Raw genomic sequence first — 13,945 nt, forward strand, 5'->3', positions numbered from 1 at the left:
CTAACGTAAAAATTACTAAGGTTATGTAAATCTTTAAAGAATAATAAAACTCAACTTAGTACTATTTGATTAGAATTTTCATTATGTTATTAGTTGTTATGCTACGAAGCTTTTTAAAAATGTCAACCGTCCGTGATCTTTAAACGTCACTTAATTATAGAATTTTAATTTGTTTATTAATTTGAGACTACAAGATCTATAATTGTGCAAAATTACATTGTTTATCTTTATTAGTTCCCGGAAAAAAATGCTTGCAGACCCTAACATAATATAACCCTAATATAAGATTTCCGATTCATTCTATACTTAATTTTGGTCTTCCTTGACCTTAAGAATAGATCGCAAAGAGAACATCAGTGAGTACATAAAAACGTTGCGTAAAAATCTCTTTTAAACTCGTAATTTTAAAATAATATTCTTTAAATGTTCATTCCTGTTACAGAAAGAAATAATTGTCGAGGTCATATGCCGTGTGCCCCTATTATTTAATAAGATTAGGACTGTCGATGTAACTTAAAGCTCAAGTAAACCTATGTCTAAAATCGAACACGTAATTTTATATACTTACTTCACCATTAAGGAAGCAGTAAAGAAAGGCGATTATGAGACCCTGGAAGGAAGTGAGGAAGTGAGTTCCGTATGACCAGATGGCGAACTCCCAGACAGAACGGTCCAGAGGGGCCTCAGCCATGTTGAGGAGGTTGGTGATACCCAGGAGAGGTAGTAGAACTACAGCCGCCCTCACAGCTTTCCTGCAGACAGAAGAAGAGTCACGCATAAAGTTTGTGTAGGATTATACAGCTAACTCCCAGACAGAACGGTCTAGAAGGCCTCAGCCACATTGAGGGGGTTGGTGATACCCAGGAGAGGTAGTAGAACTACAGCCGCCCTCACAGCTTTCCTGCAGACAAAAGAAGAGTCACGCATAAAGTTTGTGTAGGATTATACAGCTAACTCCCAGACAGAACGGTCTAGAAGGCCTCAGCCACATTGAGGGGGTTGGTGATACCCAGGAGAGGTAGTAGAACTACAGCCGCCCTCACAGCTTTCCTGCAGACAAAAGAAGAGTTACTCAGCTTTCCTGCAGACAAAAGAAGAGTTACTCATACAGTTTTAATATTGTTATACATTGAACTCCCAGGCAGAACGGTCTAGAAGGCCTCTGCCGTATTGAGGGGGTTGGTGATACCCAGGAGAGGTAGTAGAACTACAGCCGCCCTCACAGCTTTCCTGCGGACAAAAGAAGAGTTACTCATAAAGTTTGGTTACAATTATACAACTAACTCCCAGACAGAACGGTCTAGAGGGGCCTTATTGTACACATTATTGGAATAATAAAAAATCTGCCATACAATGTAACAAATCTCAGTCTTCGTATTACAAAGCTGAGTCCAGAAGAGTTGTAATAATCAATCGACGATCTTGGATATTTTATGTGTTCAATTACAACTTAACAATAAATCAAAAGTCATGAAAACCACATCATAAATGAAAGAGATAATCTTAAAATTGAGGGAGTGCCTTTAAACGTGGTTACTGACTCATGTACGTATAGTTACAGCAAGGGAAATTTAGGCACACAGATGAACATTATTTTGAACTGTCCGTGACCTGGAATTTTGTCTCTCGAAAGAGAGAGCTTCAGTGAGTGGGTTCACACAAATTAAAAACTACTGGTTGCTTCTCGACTTCCCGGTAAAAGTTCTTGTTCAAGAAACAAGTGAAAATTACAGTTTGTTTGTTACCATACTGTTTGTTCACAAAAGAGAGCTATGACGTTTTTCCTCCTAACATGCTCGCAATATAAAGGATGCAACGATTCACCAAAGAAGTTAATACGTGATATTTTAGTGCATGGACCTATTGTATTTTAGAAGCAAACAAACAGGGTTTTCTATAAATCGATAATCAGCTTAGCTACTTTTGATAAATATCAAAATGAGAAGGATACAAATATTTGTTTTGTAGTGGCGACTTTCGGTCTTTTCCATAGTTGTTTGACTTTAGTGATATAACCATGTTTTACGGTCGGTGTTTCAAGCTAAAAACATATAATCTGAAAAAATATCGTTTGATTTTCAAGCCTTTCGTAACCACTCCATTGCGACATTTATCAAAACTAGCGAAGTTGGCGATCATTTTGTTTATTTTGTAGACTTGCAAAATCCAAATTTACTCCTAGACTACTCGATTCGATTTGTAATTATGAATATTAACCCATATATAGACAGTTAAATTTTGGAAAGCACAATACCACAATACGTCTAATACTGGATTTTTTACGAATAAACGAACTATTTTCTAATAGTATTTAACAAGTAGGTAAATCTTTCTTTTACAAAATACGAAAATGAAAGAATTGGAATTTACTGGTCGAAATGAAAGAACAATTTGCATGGAAGAGCAGAGCCAATGTTGAGAGATAAAGGGTATGATTAGTGGGCAGAAGTTGTGTCAAAGGTTATTTTCACGGTAACAAGTAACAAAAACACGGTCTCTGTGTGCCGAGAACTGGTGGGTAGGCTGAGGGAGGGTAAACTCTGGCACCTCACAATTGTAAAGCCGGGTGTAAACTTCCCCTTCACCAACAGCGTACTGGTGATTACCGGAAATCAACAGGTTTTATATTACAACGTACCAGCAAGATTAGTCTTTGCCGTAGCGTAGAGGTAAGGCTGCGGCTTTCTAACTGAGAGGTCACGAGTTCGATTCCTGGGGTGGTCAATCAAAGTAAAAATATTAATTTTGATCACTTTCCTATAAATAATTCTAACAAAACTTGTTCTAATACTACAGAAATAGATATCACCCCGTTGTAAGTTGTAAAGAGAAAGTGATAATTTCATTTTGATAATTCTTGTTAAAATATACTGAAAGAAAGTAAATTATTCGACCAATACGAGTAACCATCCGCTTCAATGTTTGCATTGTGTACACTATAGACAAAATTCGGACCGATTTCAAAACCATTATCTCATTTATCAGTACAAATTGAGACATGAAAGTTTACACTATCCCTTTCATTGATTGGTCCGTAATGAGAAAGGAGCATACTAGTCCTCTTTCAGAATGTACAAGCTTCCTCTCATTCTTAAACAAGAGTCATACTCTAAAGTTTTAAGTTTGTGCCTACGACGCAATTTGACGGCAGCAGAGGGTTTTTGAAGATTTCAAATTTAAATAGTCAAGTGATAGCTTGATTATAGGAAAATGTAGCTTAATTACTCTTTAATTTGAGCCTAGAAACTTATATGTATATACACATAGTATATCGTATATCTCATTCTTGTACTATATTTATTATGACGTGTAATATGTTTTCTTAAGCCAAGCTTAAATATTGTAAACTGATTTGACAAATAAATAGATAAAACAAATATACACTTCAAATCCGTTAGTTGAGTTCTAGGTTTAATCCAGTATAAAATATTAAACAACACTTTGCAATATTACAATGCATTACATTACACAGTGCATTACACAAGCTTGAAAGCAAAAAGTTCAAAGTAAGTAAGGCATGCGCGTTTACCAGTGTTATTGTGTCCAACGATTGCTTTAAGGCGATATTCAAACATTTACTTTACATTTTCTACACACAAAACTTACTGAAAGCAAGCTTATTGTGTGCGGAATTTTGTTGTGAACCCAAGCTAATTAAATACGAGGCTAATTAGAAGTCAGTAATTATTGCCCAAATATTTGTATCTGATTTCCATAATTCTTATAGTTCTATTCAAGAAAAACTATCGTCAACATAATTGGTCTAAACCTAACACAAACGTGAAGTTTTGACTTTATCTTGTGAAGTTTCAAATACATCTTCAAGACGATAACGATATACCCCGTTACTGGTAGCTGGGTGATCAGCGTCTCGGCTTCCCACCCCTGAGACCCAGGTTTGAATCCCGGAGTAGGCACAACATTTTTGCTAGGTAATAAATAATCATCCCAGTTTTAAGTAATATCATACATATTACCGGGCTAGAGCATCAGATGCAGAAGATGTATACACAGTAATGATACTGAAATGTGATCGGTCTATGAATATTTCAACGAAAATATCCCGTTACACGTATTCCATTATTTTGTAGAACTAGGGGGAAAACTATCAAACCAGAGAAATGCAAAATTTGCTAGGAGCCGATATAAATCCAACCGGTATTCATTTGAAGTGTTGAGCAATCAATTCAGCTTCATTAAATCTCTAATTTGTTCACCACTGCAGTATCTCTATGCAGGAATAATCCGTCGAAATGCATTATTTTTCTTTGTTCCATATGATTTAGCAATGCTGTTTTATTTATTTTTCATATGTTCAAATTACGTGGAAGTTATGTAGTGTGATATATAGAATCGGATTTTTAAAGTTTGGCCAAGTTTTACATACGTAAATACCTATCTTACATTATATAACATTAGTTTATTTTATATTCGACATGATGTTAATTAAAGATTTTCATAATTAATTTACGGAAAATCATTATAAAAAAACGAAAATACAAAACTGTTGTTCCTCTACTATTTATTAATACAAAACTTACTAATTTGTGATAAACCGCACTTTAAATCTCTAAAATTAGAGACTGTTCACAGGTTCAATGCTTATATGACATCAGTTGCAAATGAAACAATAAATCCTGTATCTATAAATAACATGACTTGGCTTGAGCCTGACACAGATAATCAATATAGAACCGCTCACCAGAAGTGTTTTGTAAGTAAATATTGGAATGGAAAGGTTGACGAATGACACTTTAATAATTATGGATACGAACATTTAATTAAGGTACTTAAAAAGTTTTTATAATATTATAATTCTAACAAATCAAACTGAATATAACAGAATTTTATTTATTCACAAGATATATATTTTATAATATAGGGAAATAATAAGCTAGTTTTCAAATTAAATGTTAAATAAGTTAAACCACTTAAAATTATATATCAAAATAAATCAAAATATTTTTCTTAAATTACAACAAACTTTCTTATAAATTTGGACCCTAGTCCTAATCGTTAACATTGATTACATAAGATCAATAAGATTTCAGTAGTTATTTTTCATATAAAATATAACAGATAAGTTACCTGACGTTTTATTATATTGGAAGATATAAATCACTCTGAAAAATGTGTATTTTATTCGGTCATTGTCCGAAATTCTTACGACTCCTTGAAGAGCGATCGTTGTTTTAATCACTCTGAAAAATGTGTATTGTATTCGGTCATTGTCCGAAATACTTACGACTCCTTGAAGATCGATCGTTGATTTTATCACTCTGGAGAATGTGTATTTTATTCGGTCATTGTCCGAAATTCTTACAACTCCACGAAGAACGATCGTTGTTTTTTCTAATCCGAGGAATGAATATTTTACTCGATCAACTATGTAAAAACTGTGCAATTAAGTGTAAGAAAGAAACGGACATTGTCGTAAAGCCGATGATTGTCAGTATTTTATCCAAAGTACCAAGTGTATGTTTATATTGAGCTTATAGTACACATTCTATTTTATATTGTATTAAAGTATATTATACTTAAATGTAATTTGATGGCTAACTTAACTAGTAACAAAATAATATTATACGATAGTATGACTGAAAAGATTAAGTTTAAAAATTAATATCTGATTTTTCATTCGGATAAAATTTATTGGTATGCAGTCCAGATTATGATGCTGAATATATCATATTAAAATTATAGGATCATTAAACAACGTATGTGGTTATATTAAAAAAGAATTAGCATCAGATTATTTTGTAATCACGGAAATTTATTTACAACATAGTACAACAGTTTGAATTGAACATTTTTAGATGTCTTAATTAAATTTTCATTGTATTGTTTTGTTGTACGAATAACGGGTTTCAGATATTCAATTTTTAAATGACACATTTTAGAAAGTGATATGATTTATATAATGTTTCATAAATGCAAAGTATCGAGTTGTTCGGATTTATAGTTTTTGAGATAGGGTTGAAAACACAGATATGGATAGACAAAGACTAAAGAAAACGAAACAGGACATAAGCTCATATGAGCTGTCTTGCTTGTTTGTATGTCTACTGCCGTAGAGTTCCCAAGTTCTGATAACCTCTTTTGAAAGAACCTGTTTAAATATCATGAACAAAAAAACACTAAAATACATCACATTTGTCTGTAGATTATTGCGACCATGATGATACAGGACAGTTAATAAACAATAACAGGGTGTCCTACATAAGTACCAGTAGGTCAATAAACAATATAACCAGTTGAGTAAATTTATGGAATTTTCTAAAAATATAAACTTCTATTTTGTTGAATCCCAAAAGAATTATTGAATATATTGGATTTTTAACGGATGAAATGGTAAAAAACACAGGTAAGAAATAAAAACAAAACTTCAAAATGATCTATAGACTTTCATCGTCACTGAATTTAGTATTTAATTAATTTTAAAATATATTAATCTCAGTTATACATTAACCGATAAACGTCATTTAAACAGCTACACTCCGTACGGCAAAAATATCTAAATACCTGTGATAAAATGTATAAACACAACGGAAAAGGGTAGAAGTAACTTTGTAAGAAATACCTCGCACACTGAATGAAGAGCTCAACAAATATTGAATTATGCAAACAAGAGTGACAACACGCAAATGTGACTTGACTTCAATTGTTACCAAAAGCTGCGTGTAAACATTCTCCAGACTCGGTTCCTGTCAGGACTTCTCCAGGAAAAATTTAAGACGGTGATGAATTATTTTGGAGGTTATTCTTTTTTACTCTTTTATTTAGCACTTATTTTAATTTCTGTTTTTATACTTATTGCAACATGCGTGTAAAGAGGACCAGATTAGACACAAATCTAATTTTATATAACGTTACAATATATTTTAAAACTAACAAGAATGATATTATTGAGAGAGCCGATGGCCGAGTGGTCAGAGACACTGATCGTTAGGTCTGAGTTAGATATAGCGCAGGTTCAAATACTGTATGTGGCCGAAGCACTTTTTATCAGTACCATCTACTTTGTACTGTTCGGCTCTCACCTTTATTCTGTTTGATAAGATCCTCATACAGGCAAATGGCCCACGAGGACGGACAGAATAAGGCTTAGAAGGAAACCGACCTCTCCTTAAGAAAATTCTAAGAAATTCTAAATATCCTCCTTTATAATTATTTAATTATTTATTAAAACTCATAGCAGTTTATAAATGGTTGCTAGAAGGTTCGAAACTTTTAACCAAGAAAATTAAATAGAAATCCTATTGTTAAAATGGTACGTTCATAATACGAATTATTTTGTATGTGTAATTTTTTGTGCCACTGTGTAATTTGAGAGGGAAATAGATAGCATTGCAAGCAGTTTCAATACGTTTTATGTTTACGTGAGATGGGAATTATGTTATTTTCCTACATTTATTGTCAAATGTTATTGTACATAAATTGAGTAGATTTTTGTATGTTTGAGCTTTAATATATTACAGAAAGAGATACATAATATTAGATCTCCCATAACCGTAATACCTCACCTGATAGAATGCTGTAATGCTAGATTTTTCATTTAACACAACACCGAGAACTCTTTATACAGCATAGGGCACAAATGGTGCGAAATAGTATTTTGCTGTCTACATTCAAGAACAGTGAGACATTTATAAAAGTTTACTTATCAGTTAATAACATTGTTAGGAATTGAGGAAGAAGTAATGCTTACGATTAAAATAGAGCGAATCTAATATACTTTGAAAGGGAATTCAGAGGTATTTGGTGCTTGGAAAGCTAGATAAAACGTTGGAAACTCAATCCATAAAATGAAATAACCAAATAAAACTATATTGAACGGTAAAATTGTACACCAGAGGGGAACGTAAGTATATTGAGTATACCATTAGCTACAATAAGCGTGATATAGACGTGGGGATTGTTGTGGTAAAAATCAATATTGAAATATTGTAAGAATGTTGAGTACTCATTATAATCTATAATATTTTTCTCTTGGAAAGATGAGAATGAGGTATACTTCAATCGTTTAGCACTATATAAATTCAAAGTTTCGGAAACTAGTATATGCTCTCTTCTTCAAGCGTGAACCTTATAACGTAAGCATAAGCATGTGTTCAGATGCAGATGTAATAACTTAATGTTTAATTTGCATGGCAAAATGTATCACTAATAATCTGCTGCCAATTTTAGTTATCCTTGATCTGGACACAAAATTGCTTAGTACAAGTGTCATAATGTTTACAGATTTTTTAGGAATAGAACCAATATAAATTTAAAAACTGATTTGATTATTGATTTTGAGTCTTTGACTGGTCATGTTTAACTTCTAGATTTAGTTATATGACGTCACCGTTCAGTAATTTCTTGAGAAGAGGTTTAAGTAAAAGAAAATTCACTTTCTGCAAAACACTTATTTTAATAATACTTCTCAGATTACTTTCCATATTTTTATTTGATAAGGAAACTAATTTTAAAATGGTTTCCACAAAGTCTCTGTCAGTTTAACTTCATGGTAAGCAAAACAATCTAAATCTTCCTAAATAAATCTGTTAATATGAAAAAGAAGATACGTGAAAACACATGTGAAACATTGGATTTTACATATATACTCCTGTATATTAAATTAAAGAAAACATATAAATTTAAATTTCAGCTAACCAATTACTGAATAATGAATGGGAAAATATAGTAGGGTGGAAGATCATGATTAATTACAAAACACTCATTGAGTTGAAATAGATCTGGGTGGAAACGGAGTAATGTACGAAATTAATTATCGGTCATCAGTCCAATTAATTAAGAGGTAACTTCAATAAAACCGACTTGTCTCTTCACAATTTATATATTTATAGTGTATTACAAACCAACTGCAGTATTAAATCATTCCGTGTTATGATTTATCTTATAACTATGGAATATTGACTTTTCACCAGTTTCCCTCATATTAGTTAAACTCACGTTATATTTACCATATTATGTAGATGTGGTAATAGCTTCATCTATAAATTTATGTTCATCACTTACACTATTATAAACTTCACTATATGTTTCTGATTCATAGAAAGCTCTATCCAAACACATAATTTAATAAGCAGTCCTTATAAATTACGTACTGATTCCCGAGAAAATGAGATAAGTATCACTTTATATTTCAAGAGGAAATTGTACAGTGTTCTGTAAAGGTGCTTAGTATAGTAAATTTTGAATTGTTTGCCTAAAGCTTATTTTCGACTAATTTGTGCTGATCACAACAATTTGAAATTAACTCCGCCACATTTCTGTTTGCCATTTAAAAATTGCTAAAATGTACAACAGAATTTACAACAGACAGTAAATAATTTAATTTAAGAGCTAGTATATAGCAAAAATGTTGAAAAATACACTTCATCCGATGCGTTACGATCAAAAAGTTTAAAATAATTATATTTTAGTCGATATAAACTACTAGTCAAAAAATCAAGTTGACTAGTCTTTTAATTTGGGTTATTTGAACGTTGGTCTAGAATATTCTATGAAAAATGAAGACATTTAAAGGAAAAGAGGCGTTTTAAAAGAAGAGCATTACAAAAGAAAGATAACTTAAAACGCTATATGGTGAACATATTTATATCAGTAGATCAATAAAATAAATAAAAAAATAACTCAAATGTAAATGCATTGCAAAGTATTTTTACATATTAATAATAAATAAATAATTGAACATTTGAATTACGTTAGTGCCGAATAAAATGTGAAAATGTAAGATTAGGTAACACAATTATCATTGTTCTTTTAGAGGTAACTCGTACACGCCTCCCCACTTCTGTAATTGGACTCTGGAGCAACCCTTTATAAAAAAAGGTACATATCATATACAAAGCTAAAAGAGTATATCGAGTTAATTTTGAAAACTAACAAGGCAAACAGTTTTGCTGCTCTGAGAAGAAGTAATATTTTTTAATTCAAAACTCAGCTGCCACTTTCTATAAGACAAAAAATTAAACACCCATGATGAAACTTCCATAATCAGTTCCATAACCAGAAATAAGTGAATTTGCAATATCTTTTTATGACTATACTATATTAAAAAATAAACTTAGTTACTTACGTATAACAGTGCTACTAATATTACCATAAAGAAATTCAAATACGAGCCCAAAACGATTTTTTATGTATTGTTATGCAGATTTTTATTTTTTAGAAGTGACAAAGTTAACGCTCGACTGGATTATGAAGTATTAAATATTTAACTAGACATTCAATTGAAATGTAAAAGTAAAAAAAGTAAAGATGTCTTAATTTACCAGGCAAAGTTAGGGCTAAGAAGCCCTCTCTAACACTTAACCTGTAGCTTGAAATAAGTACGTTAATGAAAGAGAGACAAGCTTTGTCATTTATATAATGGATGATAAAGTGTTTATCAGTGTCTCCTTATACCAATGTAATTGGATGGAACCTTACATGAAAAATGGAGGTCGATGAAACAGATGTCGTGACGTCTTGAAACGATAATAATTATCCTTCATGTTACAATATGTGATATTCAAATATTACATCTCGAAAATAGCGTGTTCAAAGTCTGAAATATTTTGTGGGCAAACAGAAAAGAGGTGCACCAACCAATCGTGGTAACTGTTATTGTGGTAATTTTAAAATGTTCTGTTAATATTATTAGTATTTCCCCCTTGTACCACTAATATTGTGACATTTATTCAATACTGCTTATTAGTTGTATCAATATTTGATGTTTATAAATGAAATCGTGTGAATATTACGAACCTGAGTATGCAAATGGACATTACGTGAAACTTTCAAGATAAAGTAACAATATTCTACTCTCTTAATATATTATACCACAAACATCAAAGTTTATCACAATAAGTCATAGTTAGACAAAAAGTCATTATACTTTATTAGAACATTTTAAACCTGTATAAGTATAAATATAAATAATGTTTGTTTTGATTTTATTAGTGGCAATCAATAATTTGATAAGGTAATTTGTATAACATTGCTCTTTGATATAAATTTTACTTTAACATTGATTTTTTAATAGTAGTATTACCTGTAATACTACTATTCGTAATTAATAGGGTACTTTTTTATATAACTTCAATGAGCTACCCTTACTAGCTACGCACTCACACCTGATCCCTTCCTTGTCTCTGAAATCACGCAATGTTTTGCTCGGGAAATTCCAAAGGTTTTGTATCCTAAGGGATAGCGTTCCATGCTGCCGACGGACATTGTCGCCTAGGCTTCTCTTCTGTGCTGAGCTTGCAAAGTTAATCCGATCTCTTTGTCGGGATGTGTGGCTTTTGACCACTCGATCCCGCTTCATTTTAACTTATGCAAACCTCCCTTTTTATTATACTTTTTCGTTCAACTAAGTTATCATAGAAAGCATCTTAGTCTCAGTCACTCCTTTGTATACTGTGTTCCACAGTGTTTTTAAAAAAAACAACGCAAGACAGTTCCGTGGATTATACCAGTGTGTTTTTGTTATTGTTGTTTTTTTTTGTTATTTACGATGGAAGGTTTGAAAGGATAACAGGATTTCAACACATGATAACAGGATTTCGTTATAGATTATAAAGGGAACAACACTTTGACATTTTCTGTATTTTTTGAACTCGAGTTTTTCAAGTCTAGAGATTTTCTTTTTCTTATCTGAATCTGAAATTTTCTTTCATCTATTTCGGATCCTCTGAAAGATGTTAGTGAATTCACTCCCAATTAAATTTGTGAGGAGTTTTGCTTTAATTTAAATGCTAGTTTAGAGGATGTTTTTTTGGAGGATGTTTTTTTCCGGTGGTGACGTGAAATTATTTCTTTAAGTAAGGATTTAGACGCATATGCTATTATTTTGCTGGCTTTCTTTTCAAAAAGGCGCTTTGAAAGAGAAACCCTTAGGCATTAGATTTTCGTCCCTACATTTACGTAAAAAGGTCAGATAGTTGGAATGCTTAGTTGGCTTGAGTTGCAAGATTTTAACTGTACTGATTTCTTTACTGGTTCCGGGTCCGTACCGACAATAAAGTTTTTGTTTAAAGTTTGTTATCTACGATGGAAGGTTTGAGAGGATAACAGGATTTCGGACATTTGCCATCGTTATAGGCTGTAAAGTGTATAAACTCACCAGTGTTATACCCTTTATAACCTATAACGGTGGCAAATTCCGAAATCCTGTTATCCTTTCAGACTAGCCCTGTCCTGTGACACGTGTGGGAAAAGACGTATTTACTGTCAAGTAAAACAGTATACCTAACAGTATATTGAATTTCCACAAAACCCAATGTCATAATCATTTAACCCTCTCCAATCCAACCTTATTTTCAAGTGTTAATTACCGTATATTCGCTTCATACGAGCCTCTTTGTAATTTCTTAGAATTGTAAATGTCTATTGTTCGTACGTATGAGTTAGAAACAAGTTGTTAATTAAGTACGGAACAAATTAAAAAAAAAACCTAAAGCAGATGTTGAATGGAAGTTAAACATATAGAAAAAGACATTTTCATTCCCAACTATTTCGTAATTGAAACAACTTTGTTTTTATGTACAGCCGACATAATAATACATGTATTATGTGTGTGTAATTATACGTATTTTGTAAGCCACGTAAACTGAAGGACAATAAATGTCGTAGTCAAATCCCATGAAGTCAACATTAAGGTAATGTGCAATGTGACTTAAGTGATAGAATAATATAAAAGTAACATGAAAAAGGACTGTTACATCAGTAAAATCAAGGGGAATTGTTGACAATGTCAGATAGTTCACAAAAAATTTCGTTTTAGGGTATCATGTCAAAACATGATTGGTTTATGCCTGTCAGTTAAAGTCTTTTAAAAAGTATTTTAAAGTTTTTTAAAATATATAAAATGTTTATAATTTGATTTTAACCATATCAAATTACGGGTTATAACCATCTAGTAACTAACAAGGATATCACTGTATGTTTTATATCTAGGACAGAACAAGGAATAACGTCGATGTCACATGTTATAAGACAAAGTGAGACACGAAGGTGTTAGAGAAGCTCAACTCCAACTATTTCCAGGAACTCAGAAACAATAATATCAAATAAACTTCTTTGGTTTCTTCTAGTTCTGTGTACTCAGTGAATTCGAAACAAGTCCTAATTTATCTGCTGTTGTGTACATTCATACTAAAAAGTGAAGGCTCTGTCAATAAATATTTAGTAACAATCGGGAATTAACCAATAGTTTTTATTTAAAATCCAAAACCTTCGGATAGATTTACTAATTTATAGTAAATTAATTAAATGCTAACTGTATGGCAAAATTTTATGAAAACATTTTTTTTACAAATCACCTTGTTCTTTTAATGGTGCAGATTAGTACTACAATAAACTAGCAGTTACCCGCAACTTCGCATGAAACTTTGTAGGCTTTGCACGTATATGAGCACATCTGCTTCGAGTGAATTCCGATGTTGAGATTGCCTTGCTTCCTAAATCAAGAAAAAAATTTACAAACTCAAGTGAGAGAAGCCTACGTCTGTCAAAAGACAACTAAGATGGGTTTTGAAATAGTCTTAAATTTATTGTACATGTTAGATAGTAACTTTGTCTTTTTTTAACTGCATTACACTCCGAACCAAGAACTTTGAGTTTTTTATTTCTGACGGAATAGTTTGTAGCTCTCTGTTCCACTGTGGTTGTAAAAAAATTTGAAAAAAAATAAGTGTTGTTATTATCAAAGCTTATCCATGATTTAACACTATAAATGTAAAAAAATTGAAAACATTGGTTCAAGTAATTAAAAATTAAAAGTAAGGTGCTATCATAAAACATTGTTTGTATAGAATAGTTTATTACATTAAACGGGCTCTTTCAATCTATACTATTATATAAAAACTTAATGGTCTGTGTGTTTGTACCCACGCGTGTGAGAGTGGGTGCGTGCGTTTCTTAATTATTTAAAAACTACTTTTGTACTGAAATT

General features: G+C 31.9%; 1 protein-coding gene across 2 annotated transcripts in view; it reads right to left on the bottom strand.

Annotated features, from left to right (window-relative positions):
• Window positions 1–13,945, bottom strand: part of LOC124359998 (PDF receptor) — a 264,911-nt gene that overhangs the window by 14,358 nt on the left and 236,608 nt on the right. For both annotated transcript variants that reach the window (XM_046813220.1, XM_046813221.1), the window contains exon 9: window positions 569–752. In XM_046813220.1, the coding sequence (XP_046669176.1) occupies window positions 569–752 (184 nt within the window). The remainder of the gene's footprint in view (window positions 1–568; window positions 753–13,945) is intronic.

The sequence above is a fragment of the Homalodisca vitripennis genome, chromosome 4 (genome assembly GCF_021130785.1).
Source record: "Homalodisca vitripennis isolate AUS2020 chromosome 4, UT_GWSS_2.1, whole genome shotgun sequence".
NCBI lineage: Eukaryota > Metazoa > Arthropoda > Insecta > Hemiptera > Cicadellidae > Homalodisca > Homalodisca vitripennis.